General features: G+C 47.4%; 1 protein-coding gene across 7 annotated transcripts in view; it reads right to left on the bottom strand.

The window, feature by feature from the left end:
- Nucleotides 1-24,986, bottom strand: part of IQSEC1 (IQ motif and Sec7 domain ArfGEF 1) — a 348,442-nt gene extending 323,456 nt beyond the window's left edge. For all 7 annotated transcript variants that reach the window (XM_056336363.1, XM_056336364.1, XM_056336366.1 and 4 more), the window contains exon 1: nucleotides 24,721-24,986. In XM_056336363.1, coding sequence (XP_056192338.1) covers nucleotides 24,721-24,986 — 266 coding nt within the window. The remainder of the gene's footprint in view (nucleotides 1-24,720) is intronic.
- Between the last annotated feature and the right edge of the window lie 1,681 nt (nucleotides 24,987-26,667).

Genomic DNA, 26,667 nt, shown 5'->3' with positions numbered 1-26,667 from the left:
GGGGGAAACCAAGCAGCCGCAGATGGCTGCCTGCCACTGCATCTGTGTGCCGGCCCCCTGGTTAAAAAGTTTGAGGACCCCTGCTCCAAGCCATCCTTACGATGCTGCTGAACCCTCAAGTAACTACTTTTATGCAGCTGACATTCAGCCTGTTGATCTATCCAGAAAATTCAGATAATGCCCTACCCTACAGTATGCACTAATTACCTCAAACATCAATTACAAGTCTAATAAAGCCATTTGCAAGGGGTGATGGCTAGAAGGTTTCTAGGACTTTATGTCATTTAGTATTATTAAATTTGAAATCTATTATCATTCTATGTTGTGCAAGCTGGACTACAGTTAAGCTGATTTAGCGAGACAGGTTACACTGCACAGCCCTGAAACACATGATCTGGAAACAGGGAGCTTATCTATAAAAAGGCACATAAAAGCACAAATTCATAATCTACTGGAGCACACAGAAGATGACAAAAGAATCATTCGTTCAATATCAAAACTGTATTTCAAGTTTACTGGGGTAAACTAACTGTAATTCTTCCAAATATAACTAAGTCAATAGCTACACAAATACAAGCTACTACATTTATTCTACAATTACTGACAGCAGTTTTACAGAGGTATCATCTTTATTAGTAACTGTACACGTCCAGCAAAATTATGCTAATACATGCATCAAAACGACTGCAAAATGTCATACTAAGTCACCCATATAATGGATAATTAAAGGGATGAGTAAAAACACTTACAAGGACACTACAGCTATTCCACTACATCCACTTTCTACACAGTGATAATCTCCAGTACGTGGGTTTTATAACACAGGATACCTTTAGGAGCACAACCAACCTGACAGACTGCATCTATGTGTGATAAACTCAAAAAGATTAAAGAAAGATTATATGGAGAATATGATAGTAAACTCAAAACCAGTCATCAGCTTGCTCACATCTAATATCGTCAGAAGAAATTAAGTATTGGACCAAAGTGTCCTTGCTTTATTTGGTTTGACAAACCAACGTTATCTGGCTCAGTATTTTTATTAGAGTAACTCAGAGTCTATAAAACAAGTTCAAAATTTTAATATCAAAAGGCAATCACCTTGTAACAGCTAGAAATAACAAGAATGCCTGCTTGCACGCCCTAAGCATTTGAGGGAAGGCATAAAGGAAACTAAAAGTGGAAGAACATTGGTTGATCATGGACATTTAAAGCCAACAGTTGGCTGAAGACAAGAGTTACCTAGTGTCTTTACAGCTTCATCCCTTGCTGTATCAAAAGCATTTAGAGAAGTACTTTTATTTTATTTGGTCTTAATGCAAAATGAAACCAAGCACTAACAGTGGTAAGGGACAGGAAGATGGAACTTGCACTTGCTTTCTCTATCCACTTAGGCAAAGTAGTTTTAAAATTTACGCTTGCTAGCTTGTCACTGTTACTAAGCATTTAATTTTTTTATATAGGTGCATATATACATATAATTTCCTTTTTGCCTGAAGCCATACTTGGCTACATTCTGTTAATGTGATTGCAATTAGCTCAAGTAACAAATGAGCAGACATACTGTCTTAGAGACAGGTAAACTGGGAATGCTGGGAAAAGGATTACCCCCTAGAGAAGAAAAGTGATGATAAACATCTGATAAAAACATGAAGCAATGCACTTGGGGGGCAGACACTTACACATGACCTATCCTCAAAATCCAAGCAGAGCTCTGGAAGTTGTAAAGCAGGGATTAACCAGACAACTGCTCTAGTACTCATACTACTTGTTCTAAATTATGTTCAGCTTGCCAGTTCTCATATGAGCAGGATGGAAAAAAAAACACAACAGGAAAAAAACATACTTAAGGATTCTGAAAAGCTTCAGATAACTACCACCTAGCTCCAAACTCCGCATGGTTATCAAAATAACGTAATCACATTTGGAAAGCCATTAAAGCTGACTAAATTGCACGTTACTCCATCTTTCAGCTAGGATCTCCACCAAGAAAAGGTCATGCTACACGAACAGGTGAATTCAGCCTACTGTTGGAGGCTCTCCTGGCTGAGAAGCTGCATGGCCTGCAGCAGGTACAGCATCTCCCTCGCCTCTCTGGGACCCAGGACCCAGAGCTCCAGGCATCACACAGCACAAACCCAGCACCCAGTGCTGACTCCAAAACAAACAAAGCAAAAGGATGTCAGCAAGGGACAAGAACTACACTTGCTTCAAAGCTCTGGGACAATGCTTATGTTTACTTAATCCTTCCGTACCTGTTTTTCCATCACTGAAGGTTTCTGTAACAATGGAGACATAAATATGCTCTCACACGGGCTGGGCCTCGCTCTTCAACGCTCACCGCCACCTCCTGCTACCCTGATCTCTGGGCTGAACTTACCCCCCAGTACTTCAGTACGTGACCTTTGAATTAATTTGGGAAAGAAGTCTTAAATGCTTTTACTTACCAAACCTACCTTTTCAATTTCTAAGTACTAAACTGTTTTTTTTAATCCTAAGTATTCATCTGGAGACTCTGCAGTCACACGTCAGGTTGACAGAAGATTGCCACTAAGGGTAAACTCACTGTATACCATCTGGGCAGAAAATAAAAGCATTTTTAGACAAGCTGACCCCATCCCTCCTGAAATTCAGCAAGTTTTTCCAACACCCTCAGCTTTTACCGAGATGGATACAAAACAAGAAGGATCTACAACCCCCAGAATCTCTCAGGGTTGGGAACCTACTCCTTAAATAACTGTAGACAGACCATCTGATCTTCAGGGCCTCTTCTGGAAACACTTCCCAGTACCGCCAACAGGAACACAGCAGTAATTTCTGACTTTAGATTAAAAATATCTGTGAACCTTTTCTATGCAAGATGAGACATTCAAGTCTCAGACACCTTTTAATTGCACTTCTCATGGTATTTGTGGTTAAGTTCTCAGAATTCCTTCTTTGGAGGGAGGGAGGAGAGGAAAGAGGGGGAAATCTGATGGTTTTTTAGGCTGACTGTTCTGGAAGGATTTTCTGCCCTTTCTTACATAAAGAACACATTTTTCATTAATGTCAAAGAACCAGCATCAGATGGTTTCAGTAAAAAGCACTAGCACTATAACTAGGTTTCCTACACCTACTTTCATGAAACTTGAATTTCACCAACACCCCATACATGAACGGCAAAACTGCATCTGAAACTGAAGCCCCTACCAGCTACACTGACGTGCAGTCATGATGTTACCCCTTACCACCTGAGGATGCTTGGATCTTCAACACAAACACTTAAAAATTACAGTAAAGAAAACACAGCACAGAAAGCAGTAAATCAAACAAGCCTGTTGTCGGATGCCATTCTTGGTTCTTCAGTAATCCACTTCTATCAGCAGCGCCAGCAACAAACAAAATACAGACTCAACGATTTTAATAAATACACCATTGCTTCGTCAGCAGTACCAGACAGTGAGAGTCCCAGCACAGAACTGCCAGACTTATTAGCATTTCTGGTTGATCCATTTGCTTAATTATAAACAGAAGATCAGACAGCAATTCATTTTGCTTTTTTTTGATTTGGGGCGTGGGGGTTTAATCATTAAGTCCAAATAACAGCAAACTTATTATGCCCTTTTCTACTGCAGCGCTAGGATTTCTTCTTCAGTATAACCTAGTTGTGATTTTTCATTAAGGTCACCATGTGCTCAAAGTGTTGTACAGTAGCAAAGTGCTTCTGAACTAGGACATTGTTTCATAGTTACCCACCACTGCAAACAGCTTCAAGAAAGTCTGCCCACTTACTATTTTTTAAATCTAGTATGAAATACTTTAAAGAAAAATATCAAGAAACCCCAGTTCTAAGAACATAGACTAGAATACCAGTGTACCTGAAATCATTATAAATACCAGTTGTAAAAAAGTGTTCTCCAAGAAAGCAGTGACTTTCAAGTCCAAAACCAGAAGAAAATCCAACTTATAAACAGGCTTTGGCTACTACACAAGAGGACCACTTAAAGGCTTGCCAAGGTGAAACTATATTTGGATGTTTCATGCATTAGTAACATAACCACTAAAAAATAAACAAGGACCGATGGATTGCTTAGTCAAATACACTGCAGGCATTACATTAGAAGGTTGTTTTTTTAAAAAAAAATAAAAATACAGATCTGTATTTGTCTCACTGTGCCTCATTTTCATAGAACTGCCTCCAGCTACAAGCTGTGCCATATCACTCTTATTTGTAAAGCTTTAAAAAAATTTTTTTTTCAAGGAAGGAAAATTACTGCCATTGCAAATAGTAGACAAGAAAGTCAGTCTCTGTCCACCCCCTGTGGCTGCTATACTTGGTGACAGCTACGTGATCACTGCTTATCAAGCCAGGCTACGTTTCATGGCACGCGAAGGCAGGCTAGAAATGACATCTTTTTCTTCTGCATACTGAGAAACATCAAGAATTAGAATAACGATGCATTCTCGGCTCACTCTAAGATGCAGTAAAAAGATGAAGACTCATTTCTCAACACCATCTTAGCCACCCAACAGAGTCCTTGAATGAGCTTCTTCCTCAGCAAGCAGATGGGCTGTATTAGCAGTAAGTGCACAGAACAGTAACGCTCTCTGAAAGTAGGGAGCAGAGGGAGGTGTTCAGCAGAGATACCTTATTTCTGCCTTCCGTCATACCTCTGCTATATTTAGTACACACTCCAGCTGTGCAACCACAGAATATTCTGTTGGATGAGCAAGGACAAAACGATACCCACGGCTATTTCACCATGTTTGGTTGACTAAGATAAAAATAAAGCACAAGTTGTGAAATCCACTTTTATCGGGTGGGGGTTTTGTTAGGTTTGGTGGTGTTTGGGTTGGGTTTTGGGTTTGTTTGTTTGAAGAAAAACGACCACGTAAATGGAAGGCAAGTTTTCTAAAGTGTAAGTTCTTGCCCACATTACTTTTATGCAGGGAAACATGACTTTTTTTTTTCTTGCTATCAAGCCAAGTCAGGGAGCACAGGTAGGTTTTTCAGTGTGCCTTAGCACAGTGATGTATTAATTCTGCTCGAAGTCTACATTATGAAGAATGACATTGCCAAAAGTGGAGAAGATAACCCAGCCACCTCAGCAACAGCCCTTTTCCCAGCGTTCCTAAAGGCGCAAATCCAAAAGCACTACCGTACACAGGAATAACACAATTAACAGTCAGTAAGTTTGTGCCGCGTAGCTACCTTTTGATGTTTATAATCCTGTTCTACCCATAGAAAGTCTTCAACACTGACTTAACAGTGGATTACTGGTCACATGCAAATAAAAATATCTGCAGCTCTGTGGGTTGTACAACATCAAAGAATTAGATATTGGTGTTAAGTTTGAAAAGAAATCTAAACAACTCACATCCACGTGAAGGAAGTGAAAAGAAGCAACCCCACATAAAATTGTCATGTGAGGCCAAGATAACAGATGGCCCCCAAATATAAACTCCCGGGAGCTGAGGAAACCTAAGCAAATGCAGAAAGTTAAATTTGGGAGGGGATATCTGTAGTGCTTTTAGAAGAGTGAAGCAGAGTGAGCACAGAGCAAGCCTCCCAGAAGCACTGCTTTCCAGCTACAACCCAACGCGAAAAACAAGCTCTCCTCTTGAATGAGGAAAAATGTGCCTCAAAAGCACCGGGGTTTACAGCAAGGGCTTTGCCTTCCAGAGAGCCGGACTGGCCAGTTGAAAGAAAAATGCAAAACCAGAATAAAGTCACTTGCTGTCTAAGTATCACAGTCACAGGAGAGACCATAAATTAAGTAGATGCATAATTTAGTCTTCTACCTGCACTGTTTGGGAACATGATATTTTGGGGTGGGGGTGAGGTGGGTGGGGGTTTTGGGGGGTTTTGTGTTGTTGGGTTTTTTGACACACTGAAGAATCTCAGAACACACTGTTGCTATGTATACATATGCCAAAGATGTTCAATTGCTATACAAGCAAGTACCGAACCCCTCTCTTGTCAACACACAGACACACGTATGGCAGGGGATCTGCACCACCAAAGCCAGCCTGCTTGCCCACTCCACCCCATTCCTACAAGATTATTATAAAAAAAATTATAGGACTTGTTTATCAGTCAAATGATTACTAGAACTGCATCAGACAGACAGAATACCCTCCCTATAAGCATACTAAAGAACAGCCTCAGGAGAAGACCTAGGAAAGACAAAGCAGCAAAGTAAACCTGAGCACATACTGACCTGGAAAGGGGGACTTTTCTCTTGTTTACAGTCACCGAGACCACAAGCTAGCACTCACCAAGCCCTCAAGCATAAGACACCTTGTCTGGGTGTGCAGGGGTGTTCATATGCTTTGTACGGATTCAATCCATACCTGGAAGGTTAAAAACAGTGCTGGATAATGTGATAAAACATATCTCCAATAGAAGCCCCGACGACCATTTAGCTTCCCTCTGCTAGCATGCAAGTAGCATAAGAACAAGACACACACGTTTGGAGTGACCTTGGAGTTGCTATCCCTTACTTTGCATGCTTGAGTAAGTCAACAAGAACTATTTATTTTAGTAGAGTCAGCAAAACTCTTCAGTTGTGCATCTACTTTGATAACCCTGTACCGGGATCAGAATTTCTAAGGTACATCCAAGCGATTCTTCTAGATTTAATCCTCTTGTACCTCACCTCCTTCTCTTGTGCAGGTTTCAAGCCCACTCCACGAGGTCTCCCTGCCCAGTGCTAACCAGGATCTCAGCCCACACTGACAACACGTCTTTCCCAGTTTGAGAAAAGGATGCTGTTTTTCACATGGACTTAGTCTGGCCTAGGAGCCAGGAACTCTCGTCCTTCCAAAGACAGTTAAACTCAATTTACTCATCTGTGTCCGGAAAATGCCAACGGAATTTATCAACTTTTCAATTCAAAGAACAATTATCATATAGAGGGTCTCAAATTGCAAAGCTGCAGCTAATGTGTTCAACCACTCTTCATTCACTACCTTTTCTCAAGTGTATTGGGGAAAGCAATAGTACCTCCACGCTTTATATTAAATACAAAATTAGCCAAGAGAGAAGAGAACAACTTATCTGCTTTGACAGCATCACAAGCTTCACAATCCTCAAGGCACTGAAGTTTATTTTGGCTATTATCGCTGCATCCCAGGCATTACTACTTATTACAACATAGCTTTCTATTTCAAATAAGCCAAGCTTCTAATTAGAGATTTAAGTTTTTCCATCTCCCAGGGATCTACCTAATATGTGGAGATCAAGCTACCCTACATCGTCATGACTCTTTGGAAACCGATGCAACCTGCTTAAGAGGAAAAAAAAGAAAAAAGAAAAATAAAGCTTTGTTGCTGACAAAGAATTCAAATTCAACTACAATCACTATCTGGTAAGTTGGCAGAAAGCCACAGGCAGCACACTTGAGACTTTTCTGTTACTTTCCCTTTCATAAAATAAAGGATTTTAATTGGTGAAGATAACATAATACATTGGACATCAATTATTAAGACAGACTTCTTGAAAGAATCCATTATTTGGGAAAGGTGCAGATCTATAATAGTTAGGAGATCACTACTAGCAATCACTTCTGCCCGAATGAGAATTTTGCCCAGTTAACTCCCCACCAGCAAGAACATCTATACAGCTGAGCACAAGGAGTAAAGTGAAAAACCTGTGCTTAGTTGAGCAGGTGACAGATTTGAGACCTTTTGTTGGCATTTCAGCTACCAAGGAGCACCACGACTTACAAATAGGCTATTTGTCTCTAAATGGTCTTTTTAGTTCCTTTCATAAAACAGTTTTAAAAGGAAAGCCACTGACTCGCACGTTTTGCACTCAGCATGGCAAGCAAATCTATCAAAACAGGAGGGAAGCATTTTATGTTTTCTGGATTCTAAATTAAATTATAAACCAAACAGTCCAGAAGTATCCTTCAAGGGCTTGGTTCAAAGTGGTTTTAGCATTAAGCTGGTTACAGTTCACCACTGTTCCTCAGAGGAACCCGGCAAGGAACCTCCCCTCCAGCTGTGGTTACTGGCCAGTCTCCCACGGACCAGATTCACCCCCAAAATTACAAAGCATATCACACCCATTTTACTTAAGATTTATTATATTTATTTATTAAGCTAATCGGTCGCTTGCACACAATGTATTTGTTTAGCCAGAATACAAGACCACACCTTAACATAACACACGAAGACTGACAGAAGGACAAACTTGGACAAATGCCAACAGTAAACACCGCTCTGGCGACCTTTGAGTTAGTTATAAATGTGTTGGTAATATCAAGGTTCATTGCACAGGTTATCATAAGCAAAGGACGTCACTAATTGAATAACATTATCTAAAAGGGACTCTTCATCTAGTCTGAAGAGGTTTAATGATTTCCTTCACAAACAGCAAGATGACTCATGAAAGAGCTTAAGAGGGTCACACCATGCCATGTTTAGAAAAAAAAATCACTTCTGATCATTTCTTAAAAATCTGGGAAACGCCACTTTTTGGAGATCGCAAGAAGTTGTTTAAAACATTGACAGTCTCACACGAATAAAGATCTGAGTCACAAGACTCAGACTATGCACGACTCAGTACACAAACTAGATCAGTGCCCGATTTACTAGCAGTCTTCCATCCTCTAGAGTAAATCAAACAAGCTTCTAATACTGCACATAGGTAAGTAAGGTCAAGGAAATCGGTTTTTACTGGTGAAGGTGAAGATCGTGGCTTATGTCAGCAAGTTCTGGTGATGTATCATGTTACAAAAGCGAAGCTCAGTGCTGCAAAGCACCTTCCTGAATAAAAGTTACGTAACTCTGCAATAACTTTACTAAAAAAATCATACTTTCTTGCTTTCAGAGGGAGCAGGCAAGAGGACAGACAACCCTCAGCCCCCCAGTTAGGGGCTACTCTTACCAGGTACATCTGGATGGAGATTAAGTGCTGCATGAAGTCATAAGATGGTTGAAAAAAAGCAGGTGAGGAAAGTCACTAACCAGCACATAAAACCCTACGAGACAAAGGCCTGATATCTAATTTTGAGCACTAATATGAGCATCAGCTTCTCAGTGATAAGTTCTTAGACAGGGAAATTTGTATCTTAAAGTTGTCACTATATTGAGAAAGAGAGCAGAGGAGGGAAAAAGAGCCATGCCTTTTTTTTCTCTTTTTATAAGGGTTCTTGGTTTCCTTTAAGGCATGAGCTCCACTGAAGGTAGCTACCTGTCAGTTAGCCTCTTGGACAATCTCCTGCCTAAATCAGATTTCAGCACAACCAGCCCAGGTAAGCATGCGTTCACACACGCTCCGGCTGTCTGACTTCCTACGCACAACCCAAGTCCCCGCTCCGAGGACGGTATTTCTGCCCTAGGCGTGCACACGAGTTGAAGGGGAAAAGGCAGAGCATCGTGGGACTTCACTGCAGAGTACAGCTCATAATTATGAATTGTTTCACGTTAGCATGAGATTTCATCTGTTACCCAAGTTAATACAAGACGGAAGGCTGTACTGCTTGACCACTTGTGCACAACAAAAACCCCTTTTAATCATACTGCTATGAAGAGATTTCAGCATGGAAATCACCTTTCCAGGATTAAAAGCAACCCGTGCTGCTTAACAGAATCCAGATTCAAATCCAACTATTCATTTTTTTTTAAGCAGCAAAGACCAGGCAACTTACAGGGCGTAACACCTGTTATAATATAACAGGTTATATATTTTATATATATATATATATATATGTATATATATATAAAACATAATAGAATATGTTAAATTCGTTTCCCTGCCTCCTCCTCTCCGGGTCTCGGAGCTCACAGCTGCGTGCCCGTAACCCTGTGATAGATCCCGAGCAAGCGCGCCGAGGCACACCCCACCTGCGGCGGACGAGCCCCCCACAGGGGTCCAGCACTGGCCACCATGTCTCATCACGGCACTAGAATGAAGTCAAAGGTGACCAGCTCTTGCTTGTATCTAAAAAGCCTCACATACCTAAAAGGGTAGTAAAACTGCCTCAGAGGGTTTTCTTTGAAACACAAGCCAGGAGTAGCTACCGAGTTACCCGGCAGTCTCAGGAGAGCCTCAGACGACTGCCTTGAAAGTTTTCATCCCAAGCTGTCTGCGAAAATGTTCTCGGAGAACAAGTTCTTGCGCTGAGATTATCGTTGTGCGGTACTCAGCCTCCCCCACTACCGCCAGCGGTACGGACACAGCCACAATCCTGCAGGCCAGCGTGCACGTTCAGGTCAGCCTTAACTCTGCACTAACCCCACCATTACAGCCTTGGTCAAACTAAAAAAGAAGTTTGTCTTGCAGAAAAGGGGAAAACTAAGACATTCTCTCACCACATGACAACCTCAAGCACTCAAGAAGTGGTGGACTCCATTAAAAGCTTAAAATAAAATCAAGCCTGAAAGCTGAATGTAGGTTTTACTTTGCTCAAAGGGAGCCAGTTCGCTCGCATCCGAGCCCAGCCCGACCCCTGCACCAACACCTCCCTCTTTAGAGCTCCAAATGAAGGAGATCAACACAAGAACAGACTATGCTGTATGGAGAGGGAAATCCCCCTGATAGTTTCCTTGGGAAAGGTAAATATGCCATCAACAGGGAGGGCTGGACCAAACCATTTTACTTTTCTGTAACTAGAGCCTACTAACTCCTATGGTACCATACAGTTACCCAAGTTACATGCGTGAATTAAGACACAAGATGATACAGGCCACTTCTATCTTTCTAAACATCAAGACAAAAATCAAAAATGTTTGGTTTTTTACTAACAAAGTTACACTTACAATTTAAGAATCACCATCCACGGTCCTGCCTGGGTCAAGCAGAAAGCAGAACAGATTAAAGCACGCATTCTTTGAAGTGTACACACTTCCCCCACTCCAAAACAGTCAATCAAATGCTTCTGCGTTATATATAAGGACGCAATACAAGAAAAGTCAATACACCTATTCTCCACAACAAGGAACCATTAATCATAACTCCTAGTAGGGAGTAAAAACCCCAAAGGGATACTCCTATGGCTGTGAACTCTTGCTTTACTGTCACCATGAGGAACTTCACACAAATAGCCCTACCTCCTCATGAAAGCCAGTCTAAGATGCAGTGCATGTATACAGCACACCACATGTGCACCTGGGCGTCCATGGTGCCAGTGCATCCTGGCACTCAAGCCAAAAATTTAAAATGATGATATATCAAGTTGTTTGGGATTTGAATAACAATGCTGGAATTTCATTTCTAGAGAAATACATGTCTGCCTCGCCGAGGAAACTATTAAGGGAACAAAAGACTATCAAGCAAAACGTAGTCTGAACCAGTTTCTACTTTGAAATCATTGGTGAAAGGAAGATGAAGTGAATGTAGCAAGGTAAGCAGCAAGAATGAAGAAGAATGATAGCTCGGCTCTGCAATCCCTCCACTGCAGCCATCGTGACTAGAATTGCTAAGAAGTCCCTCTGAATTTAGCACAATTACAACATCCCAGCTGCATTGCAGGGTGGGAGATTAATGCCTGTTTGCAACCCGCCCTGGACACACGATGCATGGACACTGTGCACGACCTGGAGCAGTCACAAGCACAAAGACTCAGACCTTTTACTTCAATTATATGCATAGAGCACAAGTGGCACCTACACCGTTTAGCTGTTAGCACAGTATCAAACAGTGCGTCCACAGAATATAGACTTAATAGTTACCTCTGCAAGGGCCTTGAGTGCACACGAAATTCCAAGAAGCCCTTAGGGTTCAATGCTATATGCATCTACCCTACCATGTTAAAAGATACAGCACACACAAGCAAAAATAATTTCTAATATATTGTAACATATAAGATTTCACTTTTGGTTTGTCAAAAATTCTTCATTCTTGTGAAATACAACTTTCTAAATTCAAAAGCCGTACTAAGAGATCAAAATTGCAGAATGACATGACATACTTGAACCTAAACTGGAAGACAAACACTTGTTTAGAATCTCTCACACATATCCTTGACATTTTTCTGTATTTCCAGGATCATTAGTAGTGCACAGAAGACAACCAAACAGAAGATTTTATATTCCCCAAGCACAAGCAGAGAACTATTTCGTCCACAGAAAGAAAATGAAAAACAGAACATTGCTGCAGTGAACCTCTGAAAGAAGGAACTTAAGAGTAGGCAGGTGAACAGAGGTCACGTTCACCTTGTTATTAAAATATCCCATTTCATATGTGCAACCAGCCCTAGCGAGATATTGAGGTCTACTGATCCAACAGCATGCAGTCCACTGCTAAAAAACTGTCATGCTCCAGTGTGGCTCTTAAGCAGCAGGTCACACCTGGCAGGGGGCAAGGACTGCCCTTCAGCCTCTCCCACCATGACGAGAACGGCATTCCGGCTGATACTTCCCATTCACACCTTCATAAAGAAGTTACCATTCCAACAGGTCTTGTCTTACTATTTCAATCAATCATCGCTCTTCTAATTTAAATGCAATCAGAACTTGAAAGAGGTTCTTCTTTGGTTACAACAGCATCTCCTAGGCATGACAAATAATCATAGAATGTGTTTAATCATAGAATCACAGTTTGGGTTGGAAGACACCTTAAAGACCATCTAGTCTCACCCCTCTGCTGCGGGCAGGGACACACACACCCCCAGCCCAGGCTGCTCCCAGCCCCGTCCAGCCTGGCCTTGGGCACTGCCAGGGATGGAGCACCCACAGCTGCTCTGGGCAGCCTGGGCCAGCACCTCACCGTCCAAACGGTAAAGAAGTTCTTCTAATATCTAATCTAAATTTAACCTCTTCGTTAAAACCATTATCCCTTGTCCTATCGCTACAGGCCCTACTTAAAAAGTCTGTCCCCCTCTTTTTTATAAGCCCCTTTCGTACTGGCAGGCTGCTGTAAGGTCTCCCCAGAGCCTCCTCTTCCCCAGGCTGAACAACCCCAACTCTCAGCCTGTCTCCATAGCAGAGGTGCTCCAGCCCTCTGATCATCTTCGTTGCCTCTGGACTGGCTCCAGCAGGTCCATGTCCTTCTTGTGCTGGGGGCCCCAGAGCTGGCTGCAGTACTGCAGAGGAGAGGGGTCTCACGGGAGCGCAGCACAGGGGGAGCATCACCTCCCTCAACCTGCCGGCCATGCGGCTTGTGATGCGGCTCAGCATTCAGTCGTCTTTCTGGGTTGCAGGCGCACACGGCTGGCCCATGCCGAGTCTTATGTCCACCAACACCCCTAAGTCCTTCTACCTCAGGGCTGCTCTCAATCCATACTGCCCAGCCTGCATTGATCCTGGGGTTTGCCCTGACCCAGGTGCAAGACCCTGCCCTTGGCCTTGCTGAGTATCATGAGGTTGACATGGGCCCACTTAATGCAGAGGAACATGGACAAGCTGGAAGCACCCCATCCCTCAAGTGTGCCAACCGCACCACTCAGCTTGGTGTCATCAGCGCACTTGCTGAGGGTGCGCTCAATCCTGCTGTCCACGTTGCCGACAAAGATGTGAAACAGCACCGGTCCCAGTACCAACCCTCAAGGAACACCACTCAGCACTGGTTCCACTTGAACATCAAGCCACTGACCACAGCTCTTTCAGCACAACCATCCAGCCAATTCCTTATTCACCGTGTAGTCCATCCATCAAACCCACACCTCTCCAGTTTAGAGACAAGGATGTCATGTGGGACAGCATCAGATGCTTTGCACAAGTCCAGGTAGATGACATCAGTTGCTCTTCCCTCATCCCTCAATACTGTAACCCAGTTGTAAAAGGCCACCAAATTTGTCAGGCACAAGTAGCCCTTAGTGAAGCTGTGTTGGCTTTCACCAGTCACCTCCTTATTTCCCACGTGCTTCAGCATAGTTCCCAGGAGGATCTGTTCCATGATCTTGCTGGGCACAGAGGTGGGACTGACCAGCCTGTAGTTTCCTGTGTCTTCCTCATTTCCCCGTTTAAAAGTGGGGGTTATGCTTCTCCTTTTGCAGTCAGTGGGAACTTCACCGACTGCCACGACGTCTCAAATAGGGTGGGGAGTGGCTGAGCCACATCATCCGCCAGTTCTCTCAGGACCTGTGGATGCAGGTCGTCACGTCCCATGGACTTGCGCACCATCAGGTTCCTTGGATGGTCTCGAACCCAAACGTCTCCCACAGCAGGTGGCCCTTCGTCCTCCCGGTCCCTGCCTTTGCCACCTGGGCGGTGTGGCTGGAGCACTTGCCAGCGAAGGCTGAGGCAAAAGTCACCGAGTACCTCAGCCGCCTCCATGTCCCAGGTAACCAGCTCTCCCATTCCCTTCCAGAGAGGGCCCTCGTTTTCCCTAGTCTTCCTTTTACCACCAACGTACCTACAGAAGCTTTTCCCGTTGCCCTTGATGTCCCTGGCCACATTTAATGTTCTCGGGGCTTTAGCTTTCCTGACCTGGTCCCTGGCTGCTCGGACAATTACCCTGTATTCCTCCCAGGCTACCTGTCCTTGCTTCCACCCTCTGTAGGCTTCTCCCCTGGGTTTGCCTCGGTCCAGGGGCTCCTTGTTCATTCCTGCAGGCCTCCTGGTGTGCCTCCTGGAGTTCCTCTTCCTTGGGACACCGCTCCTGAGCTTGGAGGAGGCGATCCTTGAATACTGACCTGCTTTCTTGGTCCCTCTTCCTTCCAGGGCTTTACCCCATGATACTCTACCAAGCAGGTTCTCGAAGAGGCCATCTCTGGTAACCCTAACCTGGAGGCACTCCATTTTCACTGTAGCAGAAGCCAAGTTCCAAACGAGCTCTGCACTGTCACACAGGGATCCTCAGAGTGTTCACTTAAAGCTCACAAAATTTGCTTGATGCAAGTTTTAAAGACTATTTCAACAGTAAGTTGACTGAGACAATCTTATGAATTAAAAAAAAGAAAACAAAAAAAAAAAAAAAAAAGAGTCTTCTGTACTATGTAGGAGACCCAAGCTGGATTCCTCCTCCTGTTTTGCCAAATTTTAGAGAGCACACAAGAGTCATTGAAGCCTTTGAGAAATGGCAGCATGCTGGCCCTCTCAGGTGACCAGCCGATTAAGCAAGAGTGGTAGACACCGTTCAGTTCTCTAATTCTACTCTGAACCAATCAAGCAACTACAGAACTAAGTGTCATCTGTAATTAACTTCATTAATCAGCTTTCACACCTCCCGGACCGTACAACGATCCCTCAAGGCACTCCACAACAGAAAAGTACAGGATAAAACTAAAATCTTCCCAGGAGTTGGAATGTGATTATAAGGTAGCAGAGGTCTGAACACAGCAAAATGAAGGATCCGTTTTACAGAACTCAACTTCTTGAAAATTAGAAGTGGGAGAAGTTAACACAGGGTGGCCCAAATAGTTGTTTTAGCATCACTCCCAACAAACAGAAAGCATATTAACAACAGCTCAGTTAGTTTGCCAGTAATTCAAATACACAGCTTGGTGCATACCAGTTCAACACTGGCAGCCAGGAAATTCCACAGGGATTTGTTTACTATGGCAGCATTAGGAGAACTTGTTGATGACTGTTAGAAGTGCTACACAGCTCCATCCACCCAGCAAAAATAGTACAGCAAGTTCCAGAGGCTGCCAATGTGGAAATATGATATTTTAGAGACTCCACATATGATCCTCAAATTGTTTTAAGTGCTAGTACAAATGCGCATTAGTACAAAGTTCAAGAAGTGGGTCATTATTCCACCTTGATCAGTACTCGTGTCAACACACACAGACCTTCTGCTACTCAAGTTTACACCTAAATTTTAGATAAATCAAATAAAAGAACGCAAAGGGGCACAGTTGCAGAAATGAAGCTGCAGGACTAAGAAGCCATTTTCACAGTAAAGTGTTGTTCAAGTGGACAGAAAACTGGTAGAGGTGGCTAGGAAAAAAAAAAAAAAAAAACACCACACACGAAACCCAAAGACACATACCCCCTGAAAAAAATAAATGGTCAAGTTCTTCTCTTCCTTGAAAACATGTTTGTGAAACTATGTCCACAAGATGGTGGTTCACATCCTTTAGGGAAGGGACTTCGTTAGGCTGAAGTTTTTTGGAAGTGTTCCAGGCCAAGACCCTCCCAGCGGCTCCCTTCCAGCACAGCTATCAGGTACCCTCTGACCGCCCCACATGTCAGCTAAACTCTCAGGGCAGAAATCAATTTGCAGAGATGGACACAACCAGCCCCCACAGCCTGGGAAAAGTGCTTACTGTTGGCAAGCTTGGCTGATCAACAGCACTTCAGACTGTTTACCTGATAGCTACGTGCTCCAATGCCCAAAAAAAAGCAATTAAAAGCTTCGAAGTACCAGTGGTCCACACCACCCACAGTTATTTTCAGCTAGCAGAAATCTAGCAAAGATGGGAGAAACTCTGACAAATGACAACTCCCAGCTGCATCTTAAATTATGAGAGAGGATATGATTGTTTCCCCACCCTCCTTCCTCGGCTTTATTTGCCCAGTTATTCAGAATAAAGTGCTCTTTCCACACAGTAAATCTGAATTACCATGGTGCAGTAAAGGATGTATTTACATGTATGTTGTTGTCTCTACCAATGCTCGTTAGGGAAGTCTGACTAGCGATCTTAGTAACATGCAAATAACATGTATTATGTTTCAATCCATCACTATGGAGAGCTACTCAGCAGCTGTACTTTCCTTACCTAGCACAGCTGCAAGACTCAGTCCGCACAGACACCTCACAGCAGAGTCATTTCTCTCCTGTGTATATTTTAAAATGGTACTATTTGAGCAGAAAGTTTGCCTCTGCACTTTAAGACACTAGAAGGAAAAATAAAGCAAACCTGAACTCATGACAAGCCTTCAGCTACATTCACAGTAGCTTTTCTAACGCTTTGGAGAGAGGCAGAAGCGGTACAGGCGCTGCTGTTCAGAAGCAGATCCGACACGGCGCGCGCAGAACCCGGCAGCACCGTGAGCCATGGAGGGATGTGCCGGCAGATGGAGCGAAGCTGCCAGCACCGGAGTGCCGCTGCCTCGGGATGGCGGGGCTTGGGCCCCAGCCAGCACCACAGCCTTTGAGAAACAACAAGGCATTTCAGACCCAGCTGTTCAAAGAAAGCAAGATTCATGTTTTCAGATGCTGCTGTGAAAGCTGGTCTGCTTTACAGTGTTGACCCTTTCAAAATATTTTGGGCACTCTGCAGCAACATTATTAGTTTTACCTTACACTTATCATACAAATAACATCATTAAACCCAAACAAGTTTGTATATCGCACCAAAGGAACCCAGGATTTATAAAACCTTGTGCGTCTCAAGCATGACACTTAATGCAATATTTTTTCACCTAAATCTCTGAACAACCCATTAGGAGAAGACTGATAATTTTAACATGGACTTGCCCATCTGTATAATCGCAATCATTGTCAGTGCTTAGTTTTGCCAGGGGCAAACAGGTCACCAGGTGGGACCAAAGGGACATACCTTACTCCTCCTTCTGCCCTTAATCACAACACCATGGTAATGGCCACACAAGGGTGACAGTTCTCGTCCAGGTTTCTAGCTAGCGCAAACCGGCACTTCTTCCACTGTAACACAGTAAACTACAGCAGCTGAGAACTCTGGCATTTCAAAGAACTACCATGAAAAATCTACAGAGGAGCCCCCTAGTAAAGGAAGAGGAAGGAAAAAAAAAAGCAGCCCACAGCAGGGCCAGCTACCAAAGACCTAAAATCCAGCAGAATGCACCATCGCATACTATCTCCTCAAATCACATTGTTCTACGGTACCAAAGCCTGCTCAGATTGTCCAAATTTCTAATACAACAATTCTGCTGAGAAGAATAGTACAATTAAGCAAGGATAGGGGCAGAATGAAATTACAACAACCTCATTCACAGGCTCGCTGAGCAAAGACGAAAGACAGGAGCACTGGCAAGAACAGCCTAAAAGTTGTCTGCAGGCTGCAAACCACAAAAAAGGTGGAATTAATGGAATAGAGGAGGTTTGAGTAGGAACGATAGGATCACATTAGAGTAATGCAAGTGTGGGCTGCATATCAGGAAGTACTTCTGGCCTACAAAATCCACTTACCTAAGAAGCTTCCCACACACCACCTTGGTGAACAGCATGAGATGACCTCCTTGTCACCTGCACGAAGGAGGCAGGAGCCCTCAGACGGAAGGTGGCTCTAAGTAACAAACAACCCATCTGTGTATAGGCTGCCTACTCTATAGGCAACTCTTCCCAAATTCGGGATTGTAATCCCAAATGAGCCATAAACTCAGGGGAAATTCACTGTGCTGCGCCGCTTTGCAGGTCTGCTCAGCTGTACCACCCAGGGGCCCACAAAATTAAATAGTACCAAAATCAGAAGCACGGAGGAAACTCTGGCTGTTCCCAACCAGCCCCATACCTTAAGAAGGTCCCAGAGGAAGCCATGCACCTCTGCAACCGCTCTGTGAGGAAACTCAGCACCTCAGGGCCATGGTCAGGCATGCAACTGCAAACCCTGCACCACAGTTCCTGTTTAGCATCACTGACCAGCACATGGATAAAAGCCACCTAGTTTTACTGGGTGTAAAAAACTGAATTAAACTTTTTAAGATGCTACTTTCAAGAAGCATTTAATAATTTACTATTTTAATTTTAATAATTTACTCCCCATCAGTATGCTGTAAGAAAACACCTTGAAATACCTTGGGTTTTTCCACATAGCTTCTGCGACCTGCCATTGAGTAAATACTTCCTACAGATACTACTTTGAGGATGCTGTATTTTGCTTCAGGTTTACAAAAAAGCTGCACTTTATTTTTTGCTAGAAGACACCATCCCGAAGCACTGATGAAGATTTGTCTTCCCATGCAAATAACCAGGCCAACAATAATGCCAGTCAGGTTCAGAGCTGTGTATGTCTGTACCTCACATTCTCCCTAAGGGCCGTTATTTAGGTGGGTAAGGATGAAGTTTCACATCCCTCACTCAGCAGGAAGCCGAGCTCTCCACAAGCACCGTGCTTGGCACATTTACAAAGAACAGGTCTGCTCTTGCTCACCCTAACCCGTTTCTACGTAGTCCTTCAGTGCCACCCCTCTAATTTACTTTAAAATGTTAAACCGTACCTTCTCGACAAGCAGGAATTACTATATTTACGACCACAGTAACGTTCAGGATTGACCCCAAAGCCACGGCCTTATAACAGCACACTGCTCCAGACCTCCTAGCTTCCCAGCAGAACTTACGGCCACGGCTGCTCCAGTTTGAGTATCGCTGTTTCTCACAGGCGATCACACTGAACCCACAGCTGTTTTCTGGTACTAACCAGCAGACTGAGGCTCAGGTCTTCCTCACACACCTCTCGAGAGGTGAACTACACGCATATATGGTACAGAGCATCACACACAGGCTCACTTTGGCGTGAGGGTTTTTTTGGAGGAAAGGGAAGAGCATCTTCAGACATTCAGACTCACAGCAATTACAGCAGCTCTCATTTGCTTGCTGAGGACCTAGGATCCATAACCATTGCCAGAGATTTTCCACGAGCAGATCTTTGGAAGTGCATTCCAATTTCCTGGACAGTAAATTCATCAGGAAGACCAAAGCACTAACTAGCATGAAAACGTACTTGATTCTTCAGTTCAGAACACAAGAACTCCAAAGTTAGGAAGTGCAAAAGTTGTGTTCTGGGTCAGCAGAATAAAAGGCTTCATTACAGAAGGATTTCAGATCCACTGAGTACTTATTCCACAGGTCTGGTCTGCTTTAAATGGGACAGATTTACTTCATTTCAGGTTTTTAAACCATCTTTAAACACACTGTGTATAAATCGGTTACTTTCTGCTGCATTGGTTTTTCTCTCCCAAAATAGCATGTATTTTTGCTGTTTTCTTTATGGACCGTGTTTTTCCTCTCTCCTCTGATTTCCCAGGAACTTTCTTGATACCAGAACACTATTTTGTTATCACTGTGCTTTCTGGCGCCACCGCTGCCCACCCACCTGCCCGCCCCCCCTTTTTTTTTTATTAATAATACAGTACATCAGTTTTCAAATTAATTTGTCTTTATGTGTTATTTAGCTTAACATCTAGAAGATATTTGTACAAGAATTTGTCAATATTTCAACTGAGATCCAAAATAATTTAGTTAGGTTTAGTTAGCAAGTTCATGTCTTATGACACATCCTCACACTATTGATTTCCTACTGCCTGCCAGAACAACAAATGCCTGTTCTAAGAGATGCTCGCTCATCTGCTGATGTACAAATCACACTAATGATGCTGAAATGAGTGCTTCAAAAGCAAAAGCACTCCCTTCAGTGTGAAATCCTTATTCTCATAGCTCAGTATTCATGCTGCTCCAGTTACAGACTGAAAACAGAATGTTTTAAGTTATTTGAGGATGGCAGTTCACATTCTGCCCAACTTCAGAATTACACCGTCCCTGCCTGCTACAGGAGTGACAGAACACGCAGCATGCTGCAGTAGCACCAGTGCAACCTTGGGGTCCCTGCTAAGACCGTGTGCAAGGGGACATTCAGTGCCAAGAGTGACACACAAAGCCACAATCTCATTTTATGTAACCCATAAAGAAGCCTCCACACATATCACCAGAGCAACAACTTCCACTTCCTAAACCGCACTACTACTACCCTCAGTCTCAGCTGAGGTGTATCTTCTAAACACAGTGAGGACTTCTTCAAGCTCTGAGTCGTGACCGTTTTCCCCAGAGAACAAAGCCAGTCCTAGATTCATTTAAAAATAAATCAGTCAGGCCAGGTGCAGGATTTAGACTGAGTTGCAAATAACAGCCCTCTAAGATTGTTCTATCTCAGCAGACAATTATTCCCTACCTCCTGCTCGAACTCTTAGCAGGCACTCTCAGTGGAAAAGCAGCATGGTTTTTAACTTGATTAGGTTAAGTACAAATATCACTCCCTAAGCTGGTAACGTGCCAGTGCTGAATTTTCAGAGCTAGACAAAACTGTACTTGCATAGATGTGAGATGCTCCAGCACGTTTCTTTTTATGTATCTGCACCAAAAAGTGGATTACCAAAATGGATGGATTGAACACATCTTCCTCCCACTAAGGGTCTGAGTTGTAGAAGTACTTTCTGTTTTCTCAAATGTTAAATGAAATTGATTACTGAAAATTAGTCTTCTGCAACTTAATGAGTTAAATACCTATTGTTATCTTTGACATGCTGATTCACTACATGTAACAAAGCCCTGTAATCAACTAATTATCCTCAATTCCAAGTTGGGGATTTTCAGGTTGATTTGCACTCAACAAACTACTACAAAAGTGAAGCAGCACCCAAACCTTTTGTGGTGTACCCTCCTGGCAGGTTGAAGAGCACATCTGCACCTGCTAATCCATCCCTCTGCTCTCCCCTCCCTCAGAGGGCAACCTACACAAAAGAAACTTTCCTTCTACTCTGGTCTGGTTTTTGGAAGGACACAAACCAGAGTATTTTTACCTTACTGGATGGGTGGGTTTTTTCTTCCAGAAGTCTACTACAGCGCTCATTAACAGTTCCCCAACCCACAAGAGATCCAGCTAAAGAATTTCTACAGATATGCCAGCTTTTCCAATTTTTTTCAGCAGTCTTCAGCTATATATTCTTCCCATTGGACAAACTGAAAAGGCTGAGGACTTGTGGTTGGTTTTTTGTTGTTGTGTTTGGGTTTTTTCAAATCTTTTATTTTTTGTGTAAGACGCAATTATAGGCATATTATCTTGTATAAGATTTCCATGCTTCCTTTTGTATCACACAAGCTGACCACCACCTGGTAATAGGTAACAGCCATCCTGACACTACAGCGTCAGTGATCCGTATCCACTTTACAGAGGCTGAACTGCTGCAGACAGGAGTCTAAGCAGTTTAGAAAAAAAAACTGTTCCAGTCTCAAGGTACAAGCACTATAGATTACTTCCTGTAAGTACTGATTTCTTGATGTATTTGACTAAGAGAAGCCCAGTTTCCTTTAAAAAGTGTTCAAGTCATTTTACCTTTGAAGTGCTGGAGGGTACGGGAGAGCACTGACTGCCACTGGTACCAGCGCACGAAGCAGCTCTGCTGCCTCTGGAAGAGGAGGGAGGTCTGTGACTGGGGGCAGGGGGCACAGGTGGGACACACCACCTCACAAGCTGCCTCCCTCCTAACACCGGAGATCCCCAAAACAAGCATCACTGACACCCAATACTGAACTTCAGCAGCAAGGGATTCTTATTCCCCACGCAAAGATACACAAGGAGCATGTGACATCTAATTCTGGGGAAACTGAGATGGAGCTTCTCAACACGAAGCCGCAGACACCCAGAACCCATGGTCTGGTTCTCAGAAAGCCAAGATAACTGTGAGACTGCGACAAGACTTCAAAACAAGAGTATTTTCTATTTTCCCAGCTGGAGACTTCCTCCATGTTTTGTATGACAGTAAAATGGTCCTGTGGGTGGCTTGGTGCCCCTGCCCCCGGTCAGCAGGAGCCCCAGCAGCCACAGCCCCCCACCTCCCCAGCTGGGGAGCCCACAGGTGGGACCCCCACACACACACACAGCAAGACAGGGTATCCTGGAGGAAAGAAGGGGCTCGCTCCCTGCAAAAGGAGGGGGACGACACCGCCGGACACAGGACGGCTGGGGAGGCAGCATGCCTCAGATGAAGGTGGCCCTGAAAACCTGACTCACCACAGACAGTACATGGGCAGAGGGCCCAGGCCAGGGCCAGCCTCGCCAAGCGGGCTCTCTCCCCGTTTCCCCACTAAGCCCCACAGGCTGTGCCTCAGAGCAACACAACACTGCCATAAATATCCCAGATTAATTCTGATTCCAGCCTCAAATCCACTTAAGAGACTTAAAAGCCTCCGAGTCCCCCGAGCTGCCTGCCCAAAGAGAGCGCTGCAAACGAGTCATGGGCTGGAGCAGAGGAAATATTATCGAACAAGGCAAGCCATTTGTACAATTTCTGGTAATGTCGTTTGCAAGAGACAAATGGGACAAGATAGCCGAGCGGACGCCTTGTGCTAGCAGCACTGCCACACAAAAAATCCTCGGGCACTGGACACAGATGCACAGGGTAGGAATCGTGTAAATAGCCCATACTTTCTGGAAATAGCTCTTTCGCCTTCTGGGATTGATTGTTAAATGACAGCATATGCTCTCCATGTTTAAAGAGCTATTTGCTTAGTTTTCATAGAGACATCTTTGTTAATTAAAAAAAAAAAAAAAAAGCCTGAAATGAGAACCCCGGCATCGCCAAAAAGCCCCGAAGCGTTAACGCTCCGACAGCAGGAAGGGAGCCGGGCAGGGAGCGCTGCTGCCCCCCCGCACGGGTGCGAGGCGCTGGGGAGCCGGGGCCGGCAAAGGGGGCCCCGAGTGACCGACGCCCCGTCCCCGTGCGCAGCCCCCGGCCCGACCCCCGAGCCAACGCGCCCTCAGCGCGCCGCAGCCGCAGGACCAGGCAGCAGCCGCTCTTGCCCCCACCCTGGGGGGGACGCCACGGTGCCGGCAACCCCCCGGGGCAGCCCCCTCCGCCACCCCCAGCGCCGCGGAAAGGGCGATGCAGCCAGGCCGGGAAGGGGGGGCGGGGGGGCGGGCTGTCCCGCTGCCCCCCGCCACAGCGGAACCCCGACGGCAGCGCCCGAAGCGGGGCGTCTCCCCCCTCGCACCCCTCGGCGGGGCGGGCGGGCCGGCTGCGCGGGGGGGCTGGGCCGGCAGCCGCGGAGCCCCCGCTGCCCGCTGGCCCGGCGTGGCGGAGCGTCCCGCACAGCCCCTTATGCAACCGGGCGCGCCCGGCTCCCCGCGGCGGCACGAACCGCCGGTGCAGCCGCGTGTGCGTTTGTACCGCGGGGCTGCGAACGGCCCCCTGCGCGGTGCCACAGCGGCTAAGCGGGCTCTCGGTACGATGCACGCTCTTCCCACTCGGCTCAAGGAAAACTAAATCTTAAATACTTTCCCGTAAGCAGCAGCACGTCGGGTAAGCGCCCCGACTGTAGTTACTGCTATTCCTGAATTCCTGCTCCTTCAGGATCGCGCGCAATTAAGCGGCTTTCCGCGCGCGGTAAAGAAGCGCACGATTAATTACAGCTTAGGGAGGCTGGGAAGAGACGCGAGGGCTGGGAGCGGACGCGGCCCAGAGACGGGCGAGCTGCCACCCGGCCGAGCCAGCCCGCGCGGTGGCCAGCTGCCAATGTTTACTGACCCCTCGCCGGGTCACTTTCGTTAGCGGCGGGAGCGCGGCTCCCCGCACCGCCGAGGGGCCTCGGCAGCCCCACGGCCGAGGGGGGTGGGGGGGTGGCAGCGCCATCCCGGGCTTCCCACGGCGGGGTGCAGGCCCGGCAGAGAAGGGCAGAGCTCGCCCCACTCCTCCTAACGCCCCACTGATGCTGCTGCGCCGGGAGGGTGGCGCGCCCGGAGCATCCCCCTACCACCACCGCCCCGGGCGGTGAGGGCTGCCCGGGTCCCGGAGCGCAGGGAAAGCCGCGAGCACGGCGGGCGGCGAAGCCTGCCCTAGGGAGCCCCGGCCGTGCTGCCGCGGCTCGGCACCCCCCACCCCGGGCCCGCTCTCCGCGGGATCCCTGCTGGAAAAGCGGTGAGGCACCGGCACCCGGGCGGGCTGGGGGGCAGGGGCTGGGGGCATCCCCCCCGCAGCGGCCAGCTGCCCCCCGAGGGGACCGGCACTCGCTCCCGAGCAGGGAGTCCCGCCGCTGCCCAGAGCTCGCACCCGGGGCGGCTCTGGGAACCGAAGGCAGGAGGCGAAAGACGAAGGGAAGCCCCGCCACAGGAGAAGCCGCCTGGGGGAAGGGGGCACACGGACGCGGGCAGCACTTACTTTTCATGCTTCGCGTTCTCCTGGATGGCGCTCAGCACCCCCGGGTAGGCGGGGGGCCCGCCCTGCTGGAGCCTGCATGTGGCCAGGTGCCGGTGATGCTCGTCCTGGAGGCAGGCATTTTCGTGGTACAACTTGGCCACTTGCTGCTCCAGCTCGTCTATCCGCCGCTTCTGTTTCTCCAGCAGCTCCTGCTGCGTCTCGATAATCTTGTTCAGCTCCTTCAGATACTCCGCCGCCTTGCTGGGGTTCTCCGCTGGGCTCTCCATGGCCTCCCCGCACCTCTCACCCTTCGCCGAGCAGGTGGGAGGCGCAGGTGCCGGCCAGCCCGCTCCGCTGGGAACTTAAGCGAGAGGGAAGAAATAAATAACCCGCCGGAAACCGGCCCCCCTGCGCGCCCGCCGCTTCCCCTCCTAGAGCCGCGGCCGCCCAGGCGAGCGCAGGAGCGGCGCGCAGCGGTTCCCGGCCCGCGCCGCCATTGCTGCCGCGCGGTTCCCCGCTGCCGAGCGAGGGCAGCGCCGGCGGGGACTGCCCAGCCGCCGCCGCCCGGAGCCCCGCCGCCGCTGCCGCACGGGCGCTGTCCCGCCCCGCCAGCGCCGCAGCCGGGTCAGCCCGTCGCCTGGCAGCGCCCGCGCCCCCGCCGAGCTCGCAGCCGGGCATGGGAGCCCCGCAGCCCGCCCCGCAGCCCCCGCAGCCCGCCCGGCCCTGCGGCGGCTCCCGGCGGCCCTGCCCGCTCCCGCGCCGGAGCCGGAGCCGCCCGCCCGCCGCTCCCCCGCCCCGGCCGCGCCGCGCTGCCGCCGCCGGGGCTGCGCGCTGAGGCGCCGCGGCTGCCCGCTCCGGGGGGCTGGCGGCTGGGGGGGGGGGGGCGCGTCCTCGCGGTCCCTGGCCCCCTTCCGCGGCCGCGGTGGGCGCCGCCAGCCCGTCCCCGCGGCGCCGGGGGGGTGGGGGGGTGTGAGCGGGGTGGTGTGCGGCCCCGGGGAGCTCCGGCCCGCGGGTGGGGCAGGGCAGCCGTGCGGGGACCCCGCTCCGCGCAGCCCCGTGGGGGTGCAGGGCGACCCCCGCCGCTGCTGGGCCGCGGTGTTCAGTGGCGGAGCGGCACCGGGGGGTCCTGGCGCTGTGCCCGCCGCAGGGCCCCCCCTCGGCAGCCCCCGCCGTCGGGGCCGGACCGCTGCCCGCCGGGGTGCGCCTGGGCAAGCTGCTGGGGTGGGGGTCCCCTTATCGTCCCAAGGGCGTGCCCGGTGGGAGCGCTTGGGAAAACCGGGAATAGGAAAGGGAAACGGGGAGACAGTGCAGGAAGAAGATAGGAAGGTGAATGCGTGCTTTTCTCCTCCCATCCTCTCGATGACTCCTTCATTTTTTTTCCTCGTTTTTCTACCTCTTAAACTTTGCGAGTTTCCCACTAGCCACGTTTCCCAGAGAGGCGCTTTCTGCTGCCGGTGGAGCACAAGCCCTTTCTTGTGGCACCAGCCCTCGCTGGCATGTGCCAGCAGCCATGGCGCTTGGCCATGCCTGATGCAGCAAAGCAGGGAGGTGGGCACCCGGGGTCTCGGGGCTCTCTGTGGCCTCCTTGGCGTGAGGGGCTGGAGCTTCTTGGATGGAGCTCCAAAGCTCAGGGTGGATGTCCCGACTTCTCCCCCTCTTCTGCCTCTTACCGCCGGCTTGGCAACATAGGGAGAAGGGGTGTGGGGGAAGGATGAAGCCCAGAAACGCAGAGGTTCATCCGGCAATTCTCATATTCGTTCTCATTTTAGGTAGAAACAAGTTATCAAACCTGTTACTTTTGCTGTGGACATACCCCCAATGAAGGGCTGTTGAAGTGAGTGAAGCACGAAGGACTCATTTCCAGCCCTAGGGAGGATCGTGAGTTCACAGAAAAGGCTTCAGCTGCTTTTTGAAGAGGCCGAGCTTCTCTTCCAATGACTCCATCAGTATTTTGCATTAGGATATTTT

Source organism: Falco biarmicus, chromosome 4 (assembly GCF_023638135.1).
Source record: "Falco biarmicus isolate bFalBia1 chromosome 4, bFalBia1.pri, whole genome shotgun sequence".
NCBI classification, from domain to species: Eukaryota; Metazoa; Chordata; class Aves; order Falconiformes; family Falconidae; genus Falco; species Falco biarmicus.
This window is presented reverse-complemented; position numbering and strand designations above follow the sequence as displayed.